This window comes from Silene latifolia, chromosome 6 (genome assembly GCF_048544455.1).
Source record: "Silene latifolia isolate original U9 population chromosome 6, ASM4854445v1, whole genome shotgun sequence".
Taxonomy (NCBI): Eukaryota; Viridiplantae; Streptophyta; class Magnoliopsida; order Caryophyllales; family Caryophyllaceae; genus Silene; species Silene latifolia.
In genome coordinates, this window is record NC_133531.1 from 87,895,789 (window position 1) to 87,918,636 (window position 22,848).

The following is a 22,848-nucleotide window of genomic DNA, read 5'->3' on the forward strand; positions in this document are numbered from 1 at the left end:
ATGGTTATCTAAACTACTAGACAAGTAAAATTAAACAAGCAAGCAAAGTAAATAAGGATGTAAACAATTGAGGAAAGGCACTAGGGTGTCATGGGTTCATAAGGGAATCATGGAGAGATCACATAAATAAGTTTTATAGATGCAAGCATGTTATTGTTGTAGTGGAATCAAGTTGGTAAGGATCTTACTATTTCTAGGGAAACTTAGGTCTCGAGGCCTAGTGGGTCAAGACTTTACAACACCTACAAGTCGATTTGATTTTCCCTATTCATGGTGAGATAACATCAATGAGTCCTAAGAAGGTTTGGGTCCCAGAGCCGAGTCGATCAAGACTTTACAACACCTACAATCGACTTAGTCCTTCCTAATCAACTTATAAGCAAGGTCTAACAAGTCTTGAGTTGGTTTATATCTTATAAGTCTTGTTGAATGGGTAATAGATTCATGCTAGGTTGTCAATCAAGCAATTCATCAAACATGATATAAGCATAATTTGAACCTATAACAAGCAAGCAATATTATGAACTCATTAAGAAAAGATCTTCCCCATGATTCATTCCCCTAATCCCCAATTAACCCTAGTTAAGGAACTACTCACTCATGACCATGGAAAGCATGCTAGCAATGTTGTCAAACATATTAACAAGCTTGAACATGATGAAAGAGCAAAATACTAAACAAGGATTAAGTAAAGAGTAAGGAAATTGTTGCAACTTAGCATGATCAAAATAGAATGCAAAGAATAATATAAGAAAACTTGATTGATGATGAAGAGTTGTCAATTCTGGAATAATCCCCAATATAATCTTCAAAGTACCCAACTAGATCTAAAATTCTTGAACAATAATTAGGAAATAATTAAGATGTAATTAAGCTAATTGATCTCTAATCTATCCTAATGACTTGGTCCATAATCCCCTAAATACAATGGGGTATTTCTACTAAGTACAAGTATTAGGTTAACTAAGGGCTTAAATGGCGATTAAGTCCCTAAGATGAAGATTAACGCCTTGCAAGTCCCTAAGGAGCCTCACGACCTCCCTATGTTGGATGCTAATACTGCATAGGAAAACGCTCGTCTTGCTTGTGGGACGCTCATTCGGAGCCTCGAGACGCCCGGGTTGTTCTTTAGGACACTCGGGCTGCTTCTCCGGACGCCCGGATCATGGGTCAGCTTGGCTTCCTCTTCTCTTGACTGCCTCAAGATCCATGGGGATCATTGAGGGGTCATGGGGGTCTTCATCATTGCCTATTCTACTTGATTTATTGACTTAGGCCTTTAGTATTGGTCTCCTCTTTGATGCTTGGTCGTTAAGTGAGATCAATTTTGTTAGAAAATCATATTAATCTCATTAATTAACATATTCATATATGTGTCATTTTAATTTAGTCATAAAATTAAAACAAGATCTTATGCATGCAAACATAAATAGAAGTAGAGAAGAAATCATCAATCCTTACTATGATAGTTTCGGATTTTGGGCACAAGTGAGTTCTCCTACTCACTTGTTCTTCAGCTTCCTAATATTGGATGAACAAGGATTCAAGCTTAGAATCCCTCCCAAAGACTTATACCCAAGATAACCTCTTAATGGATTAATATTACTTGATCTAGAATAATAATAATCTTCACTAAAAATTGACCCAAAACTTGTTATTGCTCTCTTGTTTATTCGGCCAAGAGAAGGGGAGAATTGGAGTATTTTTTTATCTTATATTTCTATAAGTTTTATGATGTCTCTTGAATGAATGTTACACTAGCATATATTGTAGTGTAAGAGTAAAAATTAAGCAAAAACCTTTTGCTCTTTCTTATGGAAAAACCGGACATGGGGGGGGAAGCCCAATGCATGCTCTCCTTTTCTTCCCAAGATAAAGCTATGCATGCATGGCTAGGTCTAGATTATTATTATTGTATTTTCCACTTATAATACAACACAATAAAAACTCTAAAAGACCCCCTCCATTTCGGTACACACATAAAATGAATGAGTCCATTTTATTTGTGATCTTATCAATATGTCACATGTGACATATTACATGACATCTTATAAATATAAAATTTATTTTTAACAATTAAAAATAAAATATGTCACTTATTAAAATAACCTAGTAATTCATAATTACTTGTACCGAAAAAGTGTTTCCGAATTATAAACTACAACATTCTGTATTTATAATAATTTATTCATTTTGTTTCGATTGTTTCTGTAAACAATAATTTTATCTAAGTAATAAAAAAAATTTGATTACTTAGACCGTATCTTATTATAATCAAATTACAATAAGACACGTAAATATTACTTCCAAAATCGTCCGTCAATTTTAAGCAATTTAATTAACTCGTATCGACATACGATCAATTAAATAAACAATTAAGAGTGTCACCCTTTAGGTATGACCTAAGGGGATCAACTAGTCACCACCGTCGCACGACAGTAATGTCAAACTCTAGTCAGCCAATCATTACCGATATGTGTGGACCAGTTGACATTAAAATATTACTTCCCACGTGTATTCTTAAATATGAGATTTAAAAATGTGATCATCATGATCGACAGTTGTGATCGCATTATTGTCGGAGGATATTTATTCCAACATTCTCCCACTTGTCCTCGACAACTGCGCGTCACCAATTCTCTTGTCCTATTACTATCTCCTACTCAATGCAAGGTGTCTTTCGGGTCGTACTTGCAAGTGATCATATCGAGAGTGGTTTCCTCGATCTGGAGAATAACTGACTGACCGGAATTATCTACCATAGATAACTTCCGAGCGTGGCCACGCATTTCCAGTTCATTACTCCTCGAGTGGCCCTGAGATATTGTTTTAACCCTGACAAGGGGTGGACAATTTCTATCGCACTATTCCCTTTGACTAGCCACAACCATCATAGCCCAAAATATGCCCATGGGACCCCATTTACGAAGGTCGTAGTAACATAAATCAAAGCTAATCTGAAACTGTGCCGCCTCGGGCGAACAGTCTTTAGTCAAAAGAATCGACTCATTAGAATACTATAGTAGCTCTCGCCACGACCAGGCTATATAAATTTGCCAGAACTCTATAAGCGGTCATTGGCCCGACAAAGTGCTCCTAACAGTCTACCTATGTGATCGACTAGTCATCTCACATGACTCTATGGCACTTGACCTTGCCATCAATCGCATCACACTCTAGTCACTTCGAGACGTCACCTCATACAAGTGACTATGGGCGAATACTATGTTAATTCGTGTTCACTTTAACGGGGTTCAATTGTCACTACAACCCGTTTGGATGTAACAATGTATAAAGAAAATATAAAAGACAAATGTGATTATGAACATGAATAAAAACAACACTTTTTATTTCATTTCAAAATCTAACACAAACTAGGTACACGTTTAAGACCCATGGATACCATATGTCCATTGTGTTTAGCCTGCGATAAAGGCTTGGTGAGCGGATCGGCTATGTTGTCATCCGTCCCAACCTTACATATCGCAATTTCCTTCCTTTCAATGAAATCTCTAATTACATGATATTTTCTAAGTACATGTCTAGATCTATTACTAGACTTTGGCTCCTTAGCTTGGAAGATCGTCCCACTATTATCACAATAGAGAGTGATGGGATCATTGGCGGTAGGTACTACTCTTAGACCTGTTAGAAATCATTATCTCATTAATTTACATATTCATATATGTGATATTTAATTTAGTCATAAAATTAAATCAAGATCTTATGCATGAAAACATAAATAAGATAAAAGAAGAAATCATTGTTCTTACTATATGATTTCGGTTTTATGGGCACCAACAAGATCTCCTTCTTGTTAGTTATTGAGCTTTCCAATAATGGATGAACAAGATTTAAGTTTAGAATCTCTCCCAAAAGCATATACCCAAAAAAATCTCTTAATAACTAATATTATTTTGTACTAGAAATAATATAAGTCTTATTATGAAATTGACACAAAAATTATAATTTTGCTCTTGAAAACCGGTTCAAGAGGGAGTATTTGTGAAGTTTATTTCTCTAGAATTTTCATAAGATGTAGAGAGAATAATAGTAATTTCTTACACTAGAAATTCTATGTAAAAATGAATGAATAATAGAGAGGAAAAACCCTTGCCTTTTCCTCATACAAAACCGGTTGGAGGGGGAAGAGTGCCCTATGCATGGGTTTGTTTTTCTACCCAAGAAGATAGGCATGCAAGGCTAGTCCCTAGAGGTAATAATCATGTTTCTATTTAAATAAAAACACAATATTAAATCCTCATACTCCCTCCATCATTTCGGTATATATAAGATAAAATGGGTTCCATTTTATCTTTGTCAATTTGTCAATTTTGTCACAATGTCACATGTAAAATGTTACATGTTTATGTCCCACATTTATGCATTTTTAACACATTAAAAATCAACATACTAATAAAAATATGTCATATACAAAATCGACTATTAATTCGTAATTACTTGTACCAAAATGGTTTATTGAATTATAAATCACAACGTCTTGTATTTATAATAATTTACTCATTCAATTTTCAAATTTTTATGATTTTTGAAATTTTTCATTTTTTTTGGATTTTTGAATAAGAGTTAAATGTTAGAATTACCATCCCCACACTAATATGGGCATTGTCCTCAATGGCCAAAATGATGGAAATTATGCAAAGATGATGCATGATTTCTACACTAAATGCAATCTACACTAAGTTACACTACATGATGCATGGTTTTTGTTATGACGGAGAGGATAATTTAGATTACCTCCCGTTGTGTATGTATTAACTTCCCCAAACCGAGTGAGACACTATTGCTAATGTCCAAGGATGGGTGTAGTTCATGCACACACTATGCAATGCATGAAACTAATTTGTCATTTTGGATTTTGAAAATGGGAACAATAAAATGAGAACACCTCAATGGTACCGAGGTGTGAGTCCTCTATGGTGCTAGGACTACTCCAACAATGATCAAAATTATAATTAAAACAAAGAGATAAATAGACAAACCATGAGAGGGTAGGAGTCTCCAAGGCTTGCTAATCTTCCATCATGCTATCACCATCACTTTCCTCATTAGAAGTGGCCACATTGCCACTTCCCTTGTCATTTGCTTCTTCACTTTCTTCCTCATCTTGCTCATCATCATCTTCACCATCCTTTACTCCTTCTTCACTTGCTTCTTCATCAATGTTATCATCAACTTCTTCATCATTACCAACAACCTCATTGTCAACCAAAACGACCCTAGATGCACCCGGAAATAGGACTTCTCTATCCGCCCAACTAGGCAAAGGACAAGATGGATCAAGTAGTCCTTTCCTAGCTAAGTGTAGGAGGGGTGGATATTAAGCCAAGTACGCATTTTTCCGATCTTCAAAGGCTTGCTTGTGCATTGCTTGCATGAGAGGAGTCACATAATCATTCCTAGCTTCAACTCCTTTCGGCTTGAACTCTTCATACTCAAAGGGGTAAGGTGGTATGACAATGGAAGAGGAGGAAGTTTCAAGATCACCCTTTTGTTGTTGAATAATATACTCGGCCTCTTTAGAAAGGGGAAGTAGATAATTGGTCCGGTGGACGCTTAGACGACAAATCTTTGAAGGCAAGGTGAACGATCTAGCTTCACTAGTGAGCCATCCATACTTAGTGTCAAGGGGGTTATGGGCAACCCACTTGTACTTGTGTATCATAGTATGCAAATCAACAAGATGACCACCCTCCTTTGCTTTGTACTTGTTATCCTTATTGAAGTTAGGATCAAAGTGCTTAGCTAGGATAGTGACTAGGCCGCCATTGACAATAACGGTAGTGCCCTTCTTCCCACAATTAATGTTGAGCCATCTATCTACCAAGAGCCTCAAAGAATTGTAAGGCTTGGTGTGTACTCTTCCAATGTTCAAAGCCGATTCAAGGAGAATAAAATCAAGTTTGGTATAATGGTTGGTATCTTTCCTTGCAATTATGGTGTTTCCCACGACCTTGTGCCATACTCTTATGCCCGGATGGTGGACCAAAAGAGCACGACTCGCATGAAAGTCCTCAAATTTCCTCCCGGAAATTGCCTCCCAAAGAGGTTCGGGGTCATACTTTCCATAATTCTTAAAATAACGCGGTTCATCACTAAGACCCAAAATTTCACTCAATTCCCTAAAGGAAATGCGTCTACTAACATTAGCTAGACGAAACTCGAGATTCTCCCTATTCTCAACTTTGGTGACTTTAAAGAACTCAAAAATTCCAAGGTAAGGGAGGGGTATGTCAATTCCTTTGTTTCAAACAATTTCTTCAACCCCATGGCATTGAAAAAGGCTCTAGTTTGCTCAAGAACACCTAATTTTTCTAAGGTATCTTCACATATAAATTTGGTGGATTGAATTGACTTTCTAGCAAACTTGACAAAGGTATTTCTATGGGTTTTGGAAATAAAAGTTACCTCCGGATAATGCAAAAGTTGATCGATTTCCGGAGTAGAAGGTGTTGTTGCTCCCATAGAAGGTTGTTGTTGTTGCACTTCCAAGTTTGGTGTTGCTACCACCATAGCCAATGCTTTATTTGTTTGAAGAGTCTTTTGCCTTTGTGAGAGTGCCTTAGCCTTTGGTGCCTTTGTTGCCTTTGTTGCTCCCTTAGTCCTTGCCATTGATGAACTAACCAAGAAAAGAATGAAAAATCTTCACTTTGTAGTTTATCCAAATCGATTTAAAGGTGAAAGGCTTTGCCTTTATGAAATCAAAAATCGACTCAAAGGTTGAAGATTTTGTGCTTGGTTTTGATTTTCATTGAAGAAGGAGTGATTGATTTGTTGTTAGAAGGATGATTTGTTTATTTTTGGTGAATGTTGTTGAGGGATTTTGTTTTTGGGATGGAGAGGGTGAGGGTTTTGATGTTGTGGGTAGTGTTTATGAATGAATGAATGAATGAAGGAAGGAAGGTGGGGGGGATTTTATAAAGACCGAAATTTTCGAACTGCAGGGGCAATTCGTGCGGATTCTGCCCAATCCGTGCTGATTCTGCTCTTTCTGGGTTGTATAAAACTCGCCTAAAGACGGGCGGATTCATAAGAAGACGCTCGGATTTTCTTGATGCGGGACGGGCGGATTAGCCTGAAGACGGACGGATTTCAGTCCAGGAAATTTTGCTTGTTTTCCTCAACTACAAAGACGGACGTCTTTCTTTCAAGACGGGCGGATTCTTCAAGATGGGTGGATTGTTGCTCAGGACGCCCGGATTCAGTCACAGTCAAGAAATTTTCAAAATTCAGCTCAGTTCAGGACGGGCGTCTTTTCTGCAGTACGCTCGGATTACTGAAGACGGGCGGATTCTCCTGAATCCGCTCGGATTCTTCCCATGTGTACTCGGATTCAGTTCCATCCGTGCACAATGCATTTCCCCTACCATTCTTCTATTCTTTCTTCAAATTTTATGTTCTTCATTGTGGGGGCACTACTAGGCATGGATAGCCTAGGCAATTGTCATCCCCACACTAAGGTAAAGCACTACACATCAATTGAAATTGTTAGTCCCTCCCTCACTTCTCTCAAACATGACAATTATCTTGATCAAAGTAAATAAAAATCCAAAGATGACAAAAAATGCAATACAAGAATTTGAAATGTAAGTTAGGGAGTAAGAAATATTTACAAGTGGTGGTTTAGGGAGGACTCCACCAAACTCTCATTCATGATGAGTTGTCAAGGGGGCATGTCCAAGGTGTTGTTGATGTTGCTCAACACCTTGAAAAAGTAATCAAAGGCTTGTTCATTATCATGGTAGAGGTCTTCAATAGACCTTGGCCCTTGTTGTCGGTCTTGATCGATGGCATTACCAATATAGGGATTAAAAATCCCTTCAAATTCGTTGTCCCAAAGATCACAAACTTCATTAAGTTGATCATTGAAAATCTCTTGCTTTGATGGAGACAACTCTCCCAATTTCTTCTCTTGGCCAATGAGGCCATTCTCTTCTTCCTTGATTGATTTTGATGAGCTTTGCAAGCTCTCCTTGTCACAATTTACTTGCTCTTTGAATGGAGCATCTTCAATTTTCTTCTTCCATTGGAGTTCCGATTTTTCCTCTCATCCTTTCGGCTATAATGATCAATCATGAAACATGGTTCATGCAAACGAGGAGCTCTCATAGTCTTGTCAAGATTAAAAGTTATGCTTTCATCTCCCACTTCTAGAGTGAGCTCACCATGTTTCACATCAATCACCGCACCCGCGGTGTGTAGGAAAGGTCTTCCTAGAATAATTGGAATGTTGGAATCTTCCTCCATATCAACAATGACAAAGTCCACCGGGATGAAAAACTTCCCAAATCGCACGGGAACATCTTCCCATATCCCTAATGGTGTCTTCGTCGATCTATCGGCCATTTGGAGTGTGATGTTGGTGCATTTAAGCTCTCTCATCGCCAACCTGTTACTCACCGAGTACGGCATGACACTCACACTAGCCTCTAGATCACATAAGGCTTTGTTGATCGTCGTGTCGCCAATGGTACACGGTATTGAGAAGCTTCCCGGATCCTTTAACTTTGGAGGTGAACTCCCTTGAAGTATTGCACTACTCACCTTAGTGAAGGCGATAGTCTCAAGCTTCCGGATTAACTTCTTCTTTGTGAGGATATCTTTCATGTATTTCGCATAGGCCGGAACGTGATTGATTAATTCCGTGAAAGGAATTGAGACTTTCAAATTATTCACAATTTCCATGAACTTTCCAAGTTGATCATCAAATTTGGGCTTGGCTTGACGACTTGGAAAAGGAAGTCTAACCACAATGGGCTCCTTCTCTTTGACCTTGTCTTCATTTTTCTTTGAACTTTCTTCTTTTGATGATTCTCCACCTTTGGAGCTTTGCACAATTTCTTCCTTTTCACTAGCTTCCACAACTTCATCCTTAACTTGCTTCTTCGATGCTTCATACCTTGTACCACTTCTCAAGTGAATGACACTAACCGTTCCATGTCTAGGGGGATTACTTTGAGGTGGTAATTGCCCCTTTTGTCTTTGTGAGCTTGAAGATGCTAGTTGAGTCAATTGTGTTTCCAACATCTTGGTGTGAGCTAGAATGTTGTTGATGGTGGTTTCCTTTGCTTGGCTATCTTTTTGCATTTGAGTGAAAAATTCTCGTTGATTCTTTTGCATTTGGAGGACCGCTTTTTGGACATCAAAACCTTGGTCATTTTGGTGATTGTATGGATTTTGATTTTGGTAACCTTGGTTTTGATTGTAAAAGGGTCTTTGATTTTGGTTTCTCATGGGTGGTGGAGTGTATGTTGTTTGAGGGTTTTGAACATTTTGGCTTTTGTATGAGAGATTTGGATGGAATTTGGTGTTTTCATTGTAAAAATTGGAATAAGGGGTACCACTCTTGTATGCTTGGAAAGCATTCACTTGTTCATTTGTTCCCCTACATTCACCTTGGTCATGTCCCAAAGTTCCACAATTCTCACATATCCCACTTGGGATTGATGAGGATGCCGTCATGGCATTAACATGATGCTTTGATGATTTTGAGTTTTCTTCAAGTCTAGCCATAGCTTGTTCAAACTTCAAGTTGATTGTGTCAATGTGAGCACTAAGTTGAGCACCCAATTGAGTAACGGAGTCCACTTCATGCTTTCCTCCTCTAGTAGCCTTGCGAGGTCTACTATATTGTGAGTTATGGACCGCCATTTCCTCAATCTTGTTCCATGTTTGATTGTCATCAACTTCGGTGAACATTCCATTCGATCCCATATTGAGAATGTTCCTAGAATCTTCATATAAACCATTCCAAAATTGTTGTACCAAAAACCATTCGCTAAGTCCATGGTGAGGACATGAGCGACAAATTCCCTTGAACCGCTCTCAAGCTTCATACAAAGACTCTTCATCCCTTTGCTTAAAACCCGTAATTTGAGCTCTTAGCATGTTAGTCTTTTCCGGTGGGTAGAATTTTTTGTAGAAAGCTAGAGCCAACTTCTTTCAAGAATCTATTCCGAGGGTGGCCTTGTCAAGGCCCTTCAACCATTACTTCGCGGTGCCGATTAAGGAAAAAGGAAATAAGACCCATCTAATTTGGTCTTGAGTCACGCCCGTTTGAGAGATTGCATCACAATAGTCGCAAAAGGTTTCCATATGAGAATGAGGGTCTTCACTAGGCATCCCCCCAAATTGGCTCCTCTCAACTAATTGGATGAAGGCGGACTTGGCAATAAAATTTCCGGTTAGATGTTGCGGTGTAGGAGTACCATTTGGTAGATTCTCCTCGGTGGGTACGGAGTGTGACGAGAATTTAGGCATTGTAGGTGGATTTTGTGGGGTATTGTGTAATGGGTTCTCCTCTCATTCTATTGCGAAAGGATTGACGAACTCACTAGTGGGTTGAACAACTTCACTAATACCTCTTAAATTCCTCCTAACAAGTCTCCTATTGTTCGTCAAGGTTCTTTCGATTTCACGGTCAAAAGGTAACAAATCACCTTGTAACCTTCTAGACATGCAAAATATCAAACAACTCGAAAAAAATTAGAACAAACCTTGAGGAGTTTTACTTCCCCAAGGCGAAGAAAGACACAACTAATAAGAATAAAAAGAAATTTAAATCAAACAAACACCGTCCCCGGCAACGGCGCCATTTTTGATCGGGTCCGTTTCGTGTTCACAATTAAAGATGTGGTCGTTGGGTCACGGTCAAATCAAAACACAATTTATTACTTCACAAACAACTCTACAAATAGTAAAGAGGCAAGTAAAAGTCGGATCCCAAGGGACGGGAGTTGAAATGAGATTTCTATTGCAACTAGTGGTGTCTAAGGGGTGTCACAAATTGGGTTGATGTAGAAGGTCACTAAACTAAAATAGCAATGAAAATAAACAAGCAAGATGAATTAAAGGGGTGTAAACAATTGATTAAAAACACTAGGGTGTCATGGGGTCATAGGGGAATCATGGGATATGATCATACAAACATGTTCTCAAATTATAAGCAAGCAATTATTGTTGTGATGGATTGAGTTGGGTTATATCTTACAATCCTAGGAAAGTTTGGGTCCCGGAGCCGAATCGATTAGATTGTACAACACCTACAAATCGACTTAATCTTCCCTACTCAACAACATGCATGGTCTAATGAGACTCGAGTTGGGTTATGTCTTACAAGTCTCATTGAAAAGATAGGTGATGGTGGTAAATGCAAGGATTCATAGGCTTAGCATTTCATCAAACATAACATGTGCAAGAGTTGAGATCAAAATAAGTAAGCAAATAAAACATGAAAGCATATTAATTTAAGCATGAATCATTCCCCATGTTGGTTTCCCCTAATCACCCATTTAACCCTAGCTAAGAGACTACTCACTCATTATCATGTTGATCATGCTAGCAAGGTTGTCAATCATACCAACAATATGAAACATGATGAATAAATGAAAGTAATTAACAATAATTAAAAAGGGATTAAGAGATTATACCTACTAATGATTCCAATAATAAAGCAAAGATAAAAGAAGTACTTGAATGCTTGATTGAGAGGTTGTCAATCTCCCAATAATAACCCAAATAATCTTCAATTACCCAAAATAAAGGATGAACAAAAGAGAGATTAAGGAAATAAAACTTGTATTAGAACTTGATTAATTGTTGATTACAAAACTAAAGAGAGATTTGATTGATATTAACTACTCTAATTATTGATAAGAAGAACATGCTCCTCTAATTAGACTAATGGGGTATTTATAGTGGAAATTAGGGAGGATGCATTAGGGTTAACTAAGGGCTAAACTAGTAATTACACTTTTTAGATTGAGCAAGGAGGAGCAGGTATTTTTCGAAGGAAGGGCTTCTTTCTTTGTAGCTTGGAGAAGAGGAAATCACGTTTGTCTTTGGAATCCGGGCGGAATAAGGTCGGGACGGGCGGATTGGTGATGGGGTCCGAGTGGATTCGAGGGAATCCGGGCGGATTGTGGAGGTGGAATCCGAGCGGATTAGAGCAAAGCCGCACGGATTGTGCAGCTGTGGGACGGCCGGATTGGGGACAATCCGCACGGATTGTCACTCAGCAAGTCATCTTCTTCTTTTCTTCCCTTTTCTTCATAAATTCCTTGGGGATTTCCTTGGGGACTCAAGGATCCTTTCTCAACATTGCTCTTCTACTATAATATGTACAAAGGCCTTCTAATCTTGTCTCTCCTTGATGCTTGGTCATTGAATTCGATCAATTTAGTCTCGTTTTGCCATGAATATGCAAGATTCTTACTCCTTTCCTACCAAGGGATCAAAATCTCAAAGAATATGCAAAACAAAGGACTAAAGATAATAAATGACCCAAATATGCACTAAAAAGCATGGGAACAAGGCTAATTCGGGGGCTAAATATGCGCTAATTATGGTCACATCAGTTACCTAACCACTTCTTAACAGAAGACAACATTGGAATGTCATTTCCAATGAGTAGTATGTCATCGACATACAAGATTAGGAACACAACATTGCTCCCACTGAATTTCATGTATAAACATGGTTCCTCAACCCTTCGAGTGAAACCATTCTCTTTTATCACATGATCGAATCGATGATTCCAATTTCTAGATGCTTGCTTAAAACCATAAATGGATCTCTTAAGTTTGCACACTTTGTTAGGATTTTTAGGATCGACAAAACCTTCGGGTTGTATCATGTACACCTCCTTTTCTAAATGCCCATTTAGAAAAGCGGTTTTGACATCCATTTGCCATATTTCATAATCATGAAATGCGGCAATCGCTAACAAAATCCCTATGGATCTTAGCATGGCTACGGGGGCGAAGGTTTCATCATAATTAAGACCTTGTACTTGGGTAAATCCTTTTGCCACTAGCCTAGCTTTGTAGACATCATCATGTCCTTCTATGCCATTCTTGACCTTGAAAATCCATTTGCATTGAAGAGGTCTTGCCCCTTTAGGCAAATCCACCAAGTTCCAAACTTGGTTTTCATGCATAGAATCCATCTCGGACTTCATGGCTTTAAGCCATAAGGAGGAATTTGGACTAGAGATTGCGGCCTTGTAGGTGGCGGGCTCGTCACTTTCTAAAAGCAACACATCGAGTGTTCCATCTTCTTTGATAAGTCCCACATATCGATCGGGATGGCGAATAACTCGACCCGTTCTTCTAAGTGGAGGAGGGACAACCGTGCTAGACGACGAAGGAACATCTTCTGGCGTCTCTAACTCGGTTTGTGGCTCTTGAACTTCATCAAGTTCAAAATTTCTCCCACTCTGTCTCTTAGAAATAAATTCTCTTTCCAAGAAGACAGCCTCGCAAGACACAAACACTTTGTTTTCTTGAGGTTTGTAGAAGTAGTATCCTCGAGAGGTCGAGGGGTAACCAACAAAGATTCATTTTTCGGATCTTGGGGCAAGCTTGTTGTCGGTCTTTGCCTTGACGTAAGCATCACATCCCCAAATCTTCATATAGGATATATTGGGAACCCTTCCCGTCCACATCTCATATGGACTCTTTTCGGTTGTCTTTGTGGGACTATTATTCAAAGATCTAATTGCGGTTTGAATCGCAAATCCCCAAAACGAGTTTGGTAGCTCGGTTTGACTCATCATTGATCGAACCATATCAAGTAGGGTTCTATTTCTCCTTTCGGCAATACCATTGAGTTGTGGTGTTCCGGGTGGAGAAAGTTGTGATATAATACCACAACCTTTCAAGTGTGAATCGAATTCAAGGCTAAGATATTCTCCACCACGATCGGATCGTAGTGCTTTTATCTTTTTGTTCAATTGGTTCTCTACTTCATTTTGAAATGCCTTGAATTTCTCAACAGCTTCACTCTTATGTTTCATTAAATAGACATACCCATGTCTACTCAAGTCGTCGGTGAAGGTTATGAAACAGTCATAATTTCCTCGAGCGGTGATACTCATTGGCCCACACACATCAGTATGTATGAGTCCCAATAGTTCACTAGGTCGTGTTCCTTTACCACTAAAAGGATTACGAGTCATCTTGCCACAAAGGCAATATTCGCATGTTCCATATGATTGATAATCAAATGGTGTGATCACATTAGTCGAAATTAATCTTTTGATGCGATTCTCGTTTATGTGACCTAATCGACAATGCCAAATGAACGATTTATTTGGATCACTTGATTTGATTTTCTTTGATTGAATGTTGTAGATGTCATTAGTCGAATTCGAGGTTTCTAAAATGTAAATGCCATTAATGGAAGGAGCTTGGCCTATGACCAAGTCGTTCCTTGAAATAGTACAACGATTGTTTTTAATGACAAAACAAAAACCGTCAATGTCCAACATAGCGATTGAAATAATGTTTTTAGAAAGTGTAGGCACATAAAAACAATTATGTAAATACAACTCAAATCCATTAGGCAAAGCTAATACATAAGTTCCCTTGGATTCGGCCGCTACTCGAGCTCCATTTCCAAGGAGTAGATCCACATCTCCTTTGCTAAGCCTCTTCACGTCTCTTAACCCCTGTAAATGATTACAAAGGTGAGAACCACAACCGGTATCCAGTACCCATGTCGTAGTGGAAGTATAATTTACATCAATAACATAAATTTCCTTAGGAATTTTACCTTTTGGAACGATACTTCCATCCCTTATATTTCGCATATATACGGGACAATATACGGGACAATTCCTAAGCCAATGTCCCATGCCATATCAATACTGGCACTCATCTTCAACTTGCTTGAAGTTTTTCCCCTTTCTTTCCCTTCTTCTTGAACCTTTTGCCCTTGGAAGCAAGAACTTGATTGCTTGAGCTCCCACTAGTTTTGGCATCTTTCTCTTCCAAAGATAAAGATCCTATAGATTTTATGAGGCGGTCTTCCTGAGACCGGCTCACAAGAGATCTTGTAGTAGTAGGTGGTCTAGAAGAAGTGATGAAGTTTATGTTTCCATCTGAACCTATCCCAAAAGAAAGTTCTCTAGTAGTGTCGAAATCAATATTGAAGCAAACGTCGTCAAAAACATTGTGGCAGGACTTAATAGTTATTGGTGTAGTAGCGTTTGATGGATTCATTGTAATGAACTACAAGTATGGAGGAAAAGGAAATATTAACATTTGTCTTTTTAGTCATACGTGTAAATGAAATTTAAACAAGTTATGAGCATTTATATAATAACCTCTACCCAACTATTATAAATGATTCCAAGATCCAAATTCATATTAACTTGGGCACGGTAGGGCCGATTCATCCCTTATCAATATAACTCAGTGGATTAACTCTTTAATCGATTCTACTTTTAGAACTCTTGATCGATAAAATTACATTAATATTTATCTTTAGCCCGGAACACATGCGACTACGGTCACGAATATTTTCGTTGAGCTCAATCCAAATTTCGATTAAATGTGTCCATGATCCAAATCCACATCAACTTGGGCACGGTAGGGCCGATTCATCCCTTATCAACATGAATTCGGTGGATAGACATTTATCACCCACTTCCCCTACGTATCAAGGTTTGTACCCCGGTAGGGCCGAGCGCACTTCCTCATGAAATAGGTTTTCATGGTTTCTACTTTTTGGTAAGGCTAAATCTCAATTGTTTATTTAAGCGAGAAGTCATGTCAATTTATTATCTATCACGTTTTAAGTGAACTAAAAGCGGTGAACTACGATAATTGTAATTGACACGGTCGATAAACTCGATATAAAAATGCATGTTTAGTTATGGCGATTTAGCGATGCATGCAACATATAATTAAAATGCGAAGCATAACTAAAATCCTAGTATGGCCTTCCTAAAATAGTAAATCTAATAAACTATTACAAATTTGGAAACCAACTCCTTTGGTCCCTTGAACTTCGGTCTTGGCACGCATTTTAAGGCAACATTTTTTTTAATGGATCGCCTTCTTGAGTGGCACCGTCTTCAAGGAACTCCGGAATAATTAAATTACAAAATGAATTACATAATTTCCTATTATACATTTGTAATTAAAATAAAATAAATCTATTAAATTACAAAACGGTGATAGGAGATCACAATAAATTACAACCGAATCGATATTCCCATACATTTCAGGTAATATCAATTAAAACTAAGGCCATACTAAGTAAAATTACATAATTCAAAAATTACATAAAATTATAATATGACAATCATAAATAAAATGCATCATTATAATATGTATTAACATGCTCGATTTTATGCTAAATCGCCTTTAATGAGCTAATATCGTATATTAATCGGTTTTTACGGATTTGCGTGATTTAACCTTTTAAAAATCACAATAATTACATAAATTCATATTTATGTACAAGTTAATTACCCTAACCAACATAGGACTCAAAATTAGTCTTCACTAACATTTTGACAATAATTAACCTAGATTTCTTAATATTGTTCATAAATCAACCTAAAATACAAAATTATGCCATAAACTTCAAATTAAATCATAAAAATCTCAAATAATTTCAAAATTTGAAATTTAAACTCATGAACATTCTGGAAAAATACCATGACACTCATAATGTTCAAAACTTAGGTTAAAAATTACGAAAATTTATCGAGAAAAAACAATGTTGCGGTTTATCGGTTTTATGGTCATAATTTTAACAATTATGACCATAAAAATATGAGAAAAATTATTTTTACCAACTTTTTACTTTTATATCTGAAATATATGATAAAATACAACATGTGACGTTTTTCCTTTAGTCATGAAGTATCTTATAGCATTATTTCTAATTTTAGTCACTATTTATGTGATTTTTCATCAAAAATCCATAAATCATGCATAAAGACTTCATTATAGCCAAATATTTTACACACATCTTGTAAAATTTCATGTGACAACATACTAAATTTTCATGACTAGATTCGAAATATAACTTATATTAACCTATTTTCCCATTTAAATACGATTTTAACTTGAAAAATCCATATTTCGAGCAAAACAACTCATTTTATCATTAACATTTACAGGCCATCAGTAGATAATATATGTGAAAACATATCCAAAAACCACTGAAAAAATAGAATTTTAGCTATTTTTAGTCCAAAAATGACATTTTTATCATAAAAATCACATTTTAATGCCATTATTATATAAAATGAACAATAAAATCCATAAATAAAACAAAATGTCCTAAAAATCACTTAGGACCAGAAACTTTTAACATGCAAGGTTATTTTAAGGTTTATCATCATAAAACCAAATTAATAATTTTGTATGTTAATCATATAACTCGGAAAAAACTATAAACCGATTTGCATGCAAACAACCTAAGGCTCTTGATACCGCTTGTTAGAAAATTATATTAATCTCATTAATTAACATATTCATATATGTGTCATTTTAATTTAGTCATAAAATTAAAATTAGATCTTATGAATGCAAACATAAATAGAAGTAGAGAAGAAATCATCAATCCTTACTATGATAGTTTCAGATTTTGGGCACAAGTGAGTTCTTCTACTCACTTGCTCTTGAGCTTCCTAATATTGGATGAACAAGGATTCAAGCTTAGAATCCCACTCAAAGACTTATACCCAAGATAACCTCTTAATGGATTAATATTACTTGATCTAGAATAATAATAATCTTCACTAAAAATTGACCCAAACCTTGTTATTGTTCTCTTGTTTATTCGGCCAAGAGAAGGGGAGAATTGGAGTATTTTTTTCTCTTATATTTCTATAAGTTTTATGATGTCTCTTGAATGAATGTTACACTAGCATATATTGTAGTGTAAGAGTAAAAATTAAGCAAAAACCTTTTGCTCTTTCTTATGGAAAAACCGGACATGAGGGAGGGGAAAAGCCCTATGCATGCTCTCCTTTTCTTCCCATGATAAAGCTTTGCATGCAAGGCTAGGTCTAGATTATTATTATTGTATTTTTCACTTATAATACAACACAATAAAAACTCTAAAAGACCCCCTCCATTTCGGTACACACATAAAATGGATGAGTCAATTTTATTTGTGATCTTGTCAATATGTCACATGTGACATATTACATGACATCTTATAAATATAAAATGTATTTTTAACAATTAAAAATAAAATATGTCACTTATTAAAATAACCTAGTAATTCGTAATTACTTGTACCGAAAAAGTGTTTCCGAATTATAAACTACAACATTCTCTATTTATAATAATTTATTCATTCCGTTTCTATTGTTTCCGTAAACAATAATTTCATCTAAGTAATAAAACAATTAGATTACTTAGACCGTATCTTATTATAATTAAATTACAATAAGACACGTAAATATTACTTCCAAAATCGTCCGTAAATTTTAAGCAATTTAATTAACTCCTATCGACATACGATCAATTAAATAAACAATTAAGAGTGTCACCCTTTAGGTATGACCTAAGGGCACTACAAGAAACACGCGTTTTTGAGACCGCCTGTAGCGGTTTCAAATGTAGGAAAAGCGGTCTCAAAAGCGCTTTTGCGACCGATTTTTTATTTTTGAGACCGACATAAGACGGTCCGAAAAGCTGGTAACAAATTCATTTTTTTGGATCCGGTTTGCTAGTGGTCTCAAATTAGCCACCAACAAATGTGGTCTCAAAAGCAGTTGACGGTCCCTAATTTGAGACTGTCTTTGGTCTCAATTAGTCTTCATAAAACAATTTTAAAGTGGTGTTGAGACTGTTTTGGCGGTCTCAAAAATGAACCTCCAGTCTCTATTTTACAACCAATTTGCGGTCTCAAAATTTTAATTGTTGGTCTCAACTTTAACAGATTGTTTGAGACCACCAACGGTCTCAATATGTTAAATCGTAGTCCCAAATCTGTGTTTCATGTTCCAGCCGCTGCCTTTTTTTCCCTTACTGACCCTGCATAAAATCAATATCTAGCTACGAACACAAATCGGAAGGCCACCAATAAAATTTCAATCGAAAAAGTCTGATATTATAACTAAACCAAAATAATCCATACACTTAGATACTACATATACTTGGCAACTAATCCATCCGTCAAACATCATATAAGTCTACTAATCGAACACTTAACAGATAGTTAACGTCTAATAACTTCTAACTCACTTGCATTGTAGCACCTCCATTACCACCAAACGGGTCCTCATCGAGGTTACGACGGGGAGTAATGTTGTTGTGGCAACTAAATTGTTGTTGCATTAGTTGAAAATGTTCCTTCATTTTCTTCATCATTTCTTCTTTTTGTGCTTCCAATCTTTGGTCAAAGAGTAAGCGGTCATCTTCACGCGCATTCTTTATTTCTTCATTCGCTTTCTCTAATTGTTCACGCGCCTTCTCTGACTGTTGTACTCGTTCCTCTAATTGCCTCACCACTCCAGGACAATAGGAAGTAGCAGCCATAGATGATGTGCGTTTGTTTCTTGTCGTCTTCTTATAGAACAATTCATCAGCGCACCCAAGTCCGTTTACTTGTCCTTTCTTTCGCCCACCAACAGCTTTCAAAAAGACTGCATCTTTTTTTACATTCTCTGAAACTTGATTATCTCCGTTTTCATTCTCTGTGTCTGCATTCTCTAGCTGTCCGTCTTCATTCTCTCCGGCTTCATTGAGCTTCTCATTATATTTGCCCTACGAAAACGCATATTAATAGGTATATAAGCATAATAAATATAAGGCGATAAATAAATCTCAACAATTTAAAGGCGTACTCACATAAACTTCTTTGTCTTTATTTGATTTTAGTTCTCTTTTTCCAGTTGCAGCATCCACTACGACACTATGAATACGAAAGAACAAATCTGGAGCAGCAGGTAACTTCCCTTGGTTTGCTTTAGTCTGAAAAGTAGTAAACAAATAATTGGCCAGTCATTTATTTGTTAACTATCAGGTCTCAAACACTCTTACAAATCGCAACATCAGCCAGGCAACTTGTTAAGTAGTTGGCCAGTTTTACACTAGAATCAGAGTTGTAAGTCAAATTTAGGTCACCAAGTAAGCTAGTTAATCTAATCTAATTGTCTAATCTATGATAAACATGATTGCACGTGGCCACCAAAATTATTGGGACTCATTTTTGTCCCTGTCCCGTTCGGTCACTCGCTTTTCGCTCATTCATGGACGAAAAAGCCCCTGTTCCATATTCACTTGTGATAAGCAACAACAAATTTAATAAAACGAATTGCAAATATAGGAAGTTCAATAAAAAAAGTCAGGACTTAACCATTTCGAGTGCGGTCTCCAAAGCAGAGATAGAGCCCATATGGTGAGTTGAAGGAATAACGCCATCCTCAGCAGAAGCTTTCTTGTTATTGCTAGCCCTCTCAGACCTCTCTATGAACCCCACTCTTGTCTTCTTTCCTTGAGCTGAGCATACACGATCTCATTTATCCACTTCGGTTTCTTCCCATTAGTCTCAATTTGTTTTCCAGCGTGGCTAACAATTCCTTTGAGGCGCTTTGCAGCATACTCATTATAACCATCTCGTACACGACGATCAAATTCACTCTCCCATTTGAAATAATTCTGCAAGTAACAATATGAGTAAAAATCAGTTTAAGTGTATAAGATGACTTAATGCAACTAATCCAAATTATCAGCCCCAATGTAGCTAATAATACTATTTTTTGGGTAATAACTATAAATAATCATGAAAAGTTAAAGACAAGATGAAACAAGGCTATATGTATGAGTTTGGAGTGCAAACAATTGGAATATATAAGCCTGCTTGTAGCTATAAATGGATAAGGGGATTAGGTGATAAAGTTGAATGGTAATTGTGACTTGTGTGGTATGGCAATTGAAGATACATACGCGAAAGTTATTGAACATTCAACAACCATGTTTTTCAAATTGACTGACTCATAAATATGGTAATGCAATTGAAGATACATACGACCACCTATCTTGGACAGATTCAGGAGTCTCGGTCCAGTTCATGTATGGTGAACGGTAATACTGCCTAATCGACTCACCAATTGCATTTGATACACATCGTCTTCCAAACCTGTACAAAAAGACAAATTGGAACGATTGAAAATAAACTCAAATAACGTATTAACGAGCTTTGGGCTAATTATAATACATGTACTTAATTTCTTACCAAAAATGGTCAGGGGCGAGAGTGGGCAGTGACTGTGTATCTGTGGTGGATAAAGTACGTATCTCTTCCTCTTGCTCTTGGTCTTCCTCTTGCTCTTGCTCTTGTTGAGTCTCTTGCTCGTCCCGAGTAGGAGTATTAACCTCCATTGAATGAGACAATTCGCGACGAAATGAGACATTGCCATGACCCCTCCCACCGCGGGATCCTCCACCTCCTCGTGATCTACTCCTACCTGCCATTATTATCTAAAAAACAAGAATGCTGAAAATGGTTAAAACTTATGCCTGAACATGAACTCAAATCAAACACTTGATCTTGGCTTTCTACTTTACAGCCATATGTAAGAAGGGATAATGTAGACTGAAGTAGGAGAAAAAAGTATAAGACCGAGTCATTAAATAATAAATATGAACACAACTTGCAAGTCACGAGACTATATTTTTAATTAGATAAAATAGGACATATAGCAGATTATAAAAGAAATGAAAAACATCTTAATAATCATCATCTTCATCTTCATCTTCATCTTCATCTTCATCTTCATCTTCACCTTCACCTTCACCTTCACCTTCACCTTCACCTTCACCTTCATCTTCATATTCATATTCATCTCCCCCCCCCCTCATCCTCCTCCTCCTCCTCCTCCTCCTCCTCCTCCTCATCATCATCATCATCATCATCATCAACAACAACAACAATATCATATTGTACCATTTCTCCTTCCCCATCACTTATTTGTTCATCCTCTGGTTCCCCTTCCCCTTCCCATTCTGTATTCATATCCTTTTCAACACAATCATCTACCGTAGATAATGTCGGAGGATCGTGCATGGACAACTTCTTGAAATACAGAAAGATCCTCACGAATAGGAGCATTAAATTCTGATCTCGGTTTAGTTTTGAATACAGCCCACCATTGGTTTCTATCTTTCTTTGTACTAGGATAATGACCAAAATAAAGTTGTTGAGCCTGATACCCAAACACAAATGGATCATATTTTGGATACTTCTTAGTGTGATTCACTTCTACAAGTTTGTACTGTTCATGTACCTTCATGCCTTTTGCCGAGTTATCCATCCAATTACATTTGAACAAGATCGTTTTGTAAGTTTGTCGTGAACCAACATAAGTCAACTCAATAATTTCATCTAAGATACCGTAATACTCCATACCATCAATAGAATCAACACATACACCGTAATTCATGGTAGTTTTGTGTTTCCCATATTTAAAAGTGTGGAAGTTAAAACCATTAAGAGAAAAACGTTTCCAAGTTGTCACCATACTAGAAGGACCCATCGATAAAGCTTGTAATAAATCATCTTCAGTGTTTGATGTATGAACCTATTTGAAATAAATTATGTTAATATATGAATATTGTGGATATAACTAAATTGTGCGTAAACAATTATTTATATTTAACTCACTTCGTTTTTAAACCATTCCGGAAATTGTTCTTCATATGTACTCCAAATTTCATTGGAACTTAAGTTTGGATGTTGTTCAGAGATGAATTCCTCAAAGTTCCTACGAAATATATCTTAGCATAAAATATCTTTTCTATTCAACATGATATTTGGAAAAGGTAAAAGTGAGTTAACTTACTCTTCATAATCTCCCAGGCTTTCGCAATTACAAAGAACATACAAGTGAGCACGATCATACTCTTTACCATCTAAGTACCTCTTACGACCTTTTGAGGACGGACCTCCTTTGATGGGTTTGAAAAGATCCGGGAGATTTGGCTCAACTTGCTCTTCTATTCCAATTTCCAAATCTCTTATTTTTGTGTCTACATGATCTTCAAAGTATAGAGCACAAAAGTTGGATATCTCTTC

General features: G+C 36.8%; 1 protein-coding gene and 1 non-coding gene across 3 annotated transcripts; one reads left to right on the forward strand and one right to left on the reverse strand.

Annotated features, from left to right (window-relative positions):
* Positions 1–9,802: 9,802 nt before the first annotated feature.
* On the forward strand, positions 9,803–9,909 carry LOC141589226 (small nucleolar RNA R71). Its single transcript, XR_012520176.1, has one exon. It is a non-coding gene; the product is annotated as a small nucleolar RNA R71 (small nucleolar RNA).
* Positions 9,910–18,857: 8,948 nt separating this feature from the next.
* Positions 18,858–21,366, reverse strand: LOC141658832 (uncharacterized). Of its 2 annotated transcripts, none has more exons than XM_074465619.1 (4): positions 21,010–21,366; positions 20,131–20,432; positions 19,623–19,745; positions 18,858–19,538 (listed from the first exon to the last, which is right to left on the reverse strand). In XM_074465619.1, exons 2-4 carry the CDS (start codon positions 20,167–20,169, stop codon positions 19,008–19,010), a joined length of 693 nt encoding a protein of 230 aa, XP_074321720.1. In that variant the 5' UTR covers positions 20,170–20,432; positions 21,010–21,366; the 3' UTR covers positions 18,858–19,007. The 2 variants fall into 2 exon arrangements, with proteins under 2 accessions (XP_074321720.1, XP_074321721.1); XM_074465620.1 differs by lacking the exon at positions 21,010–21,366 and adding an exon at positions 20,721–20,736.
* Between the last annotated feature and the right edge of the window lie 1,482 nt (positions 21,367–22,848).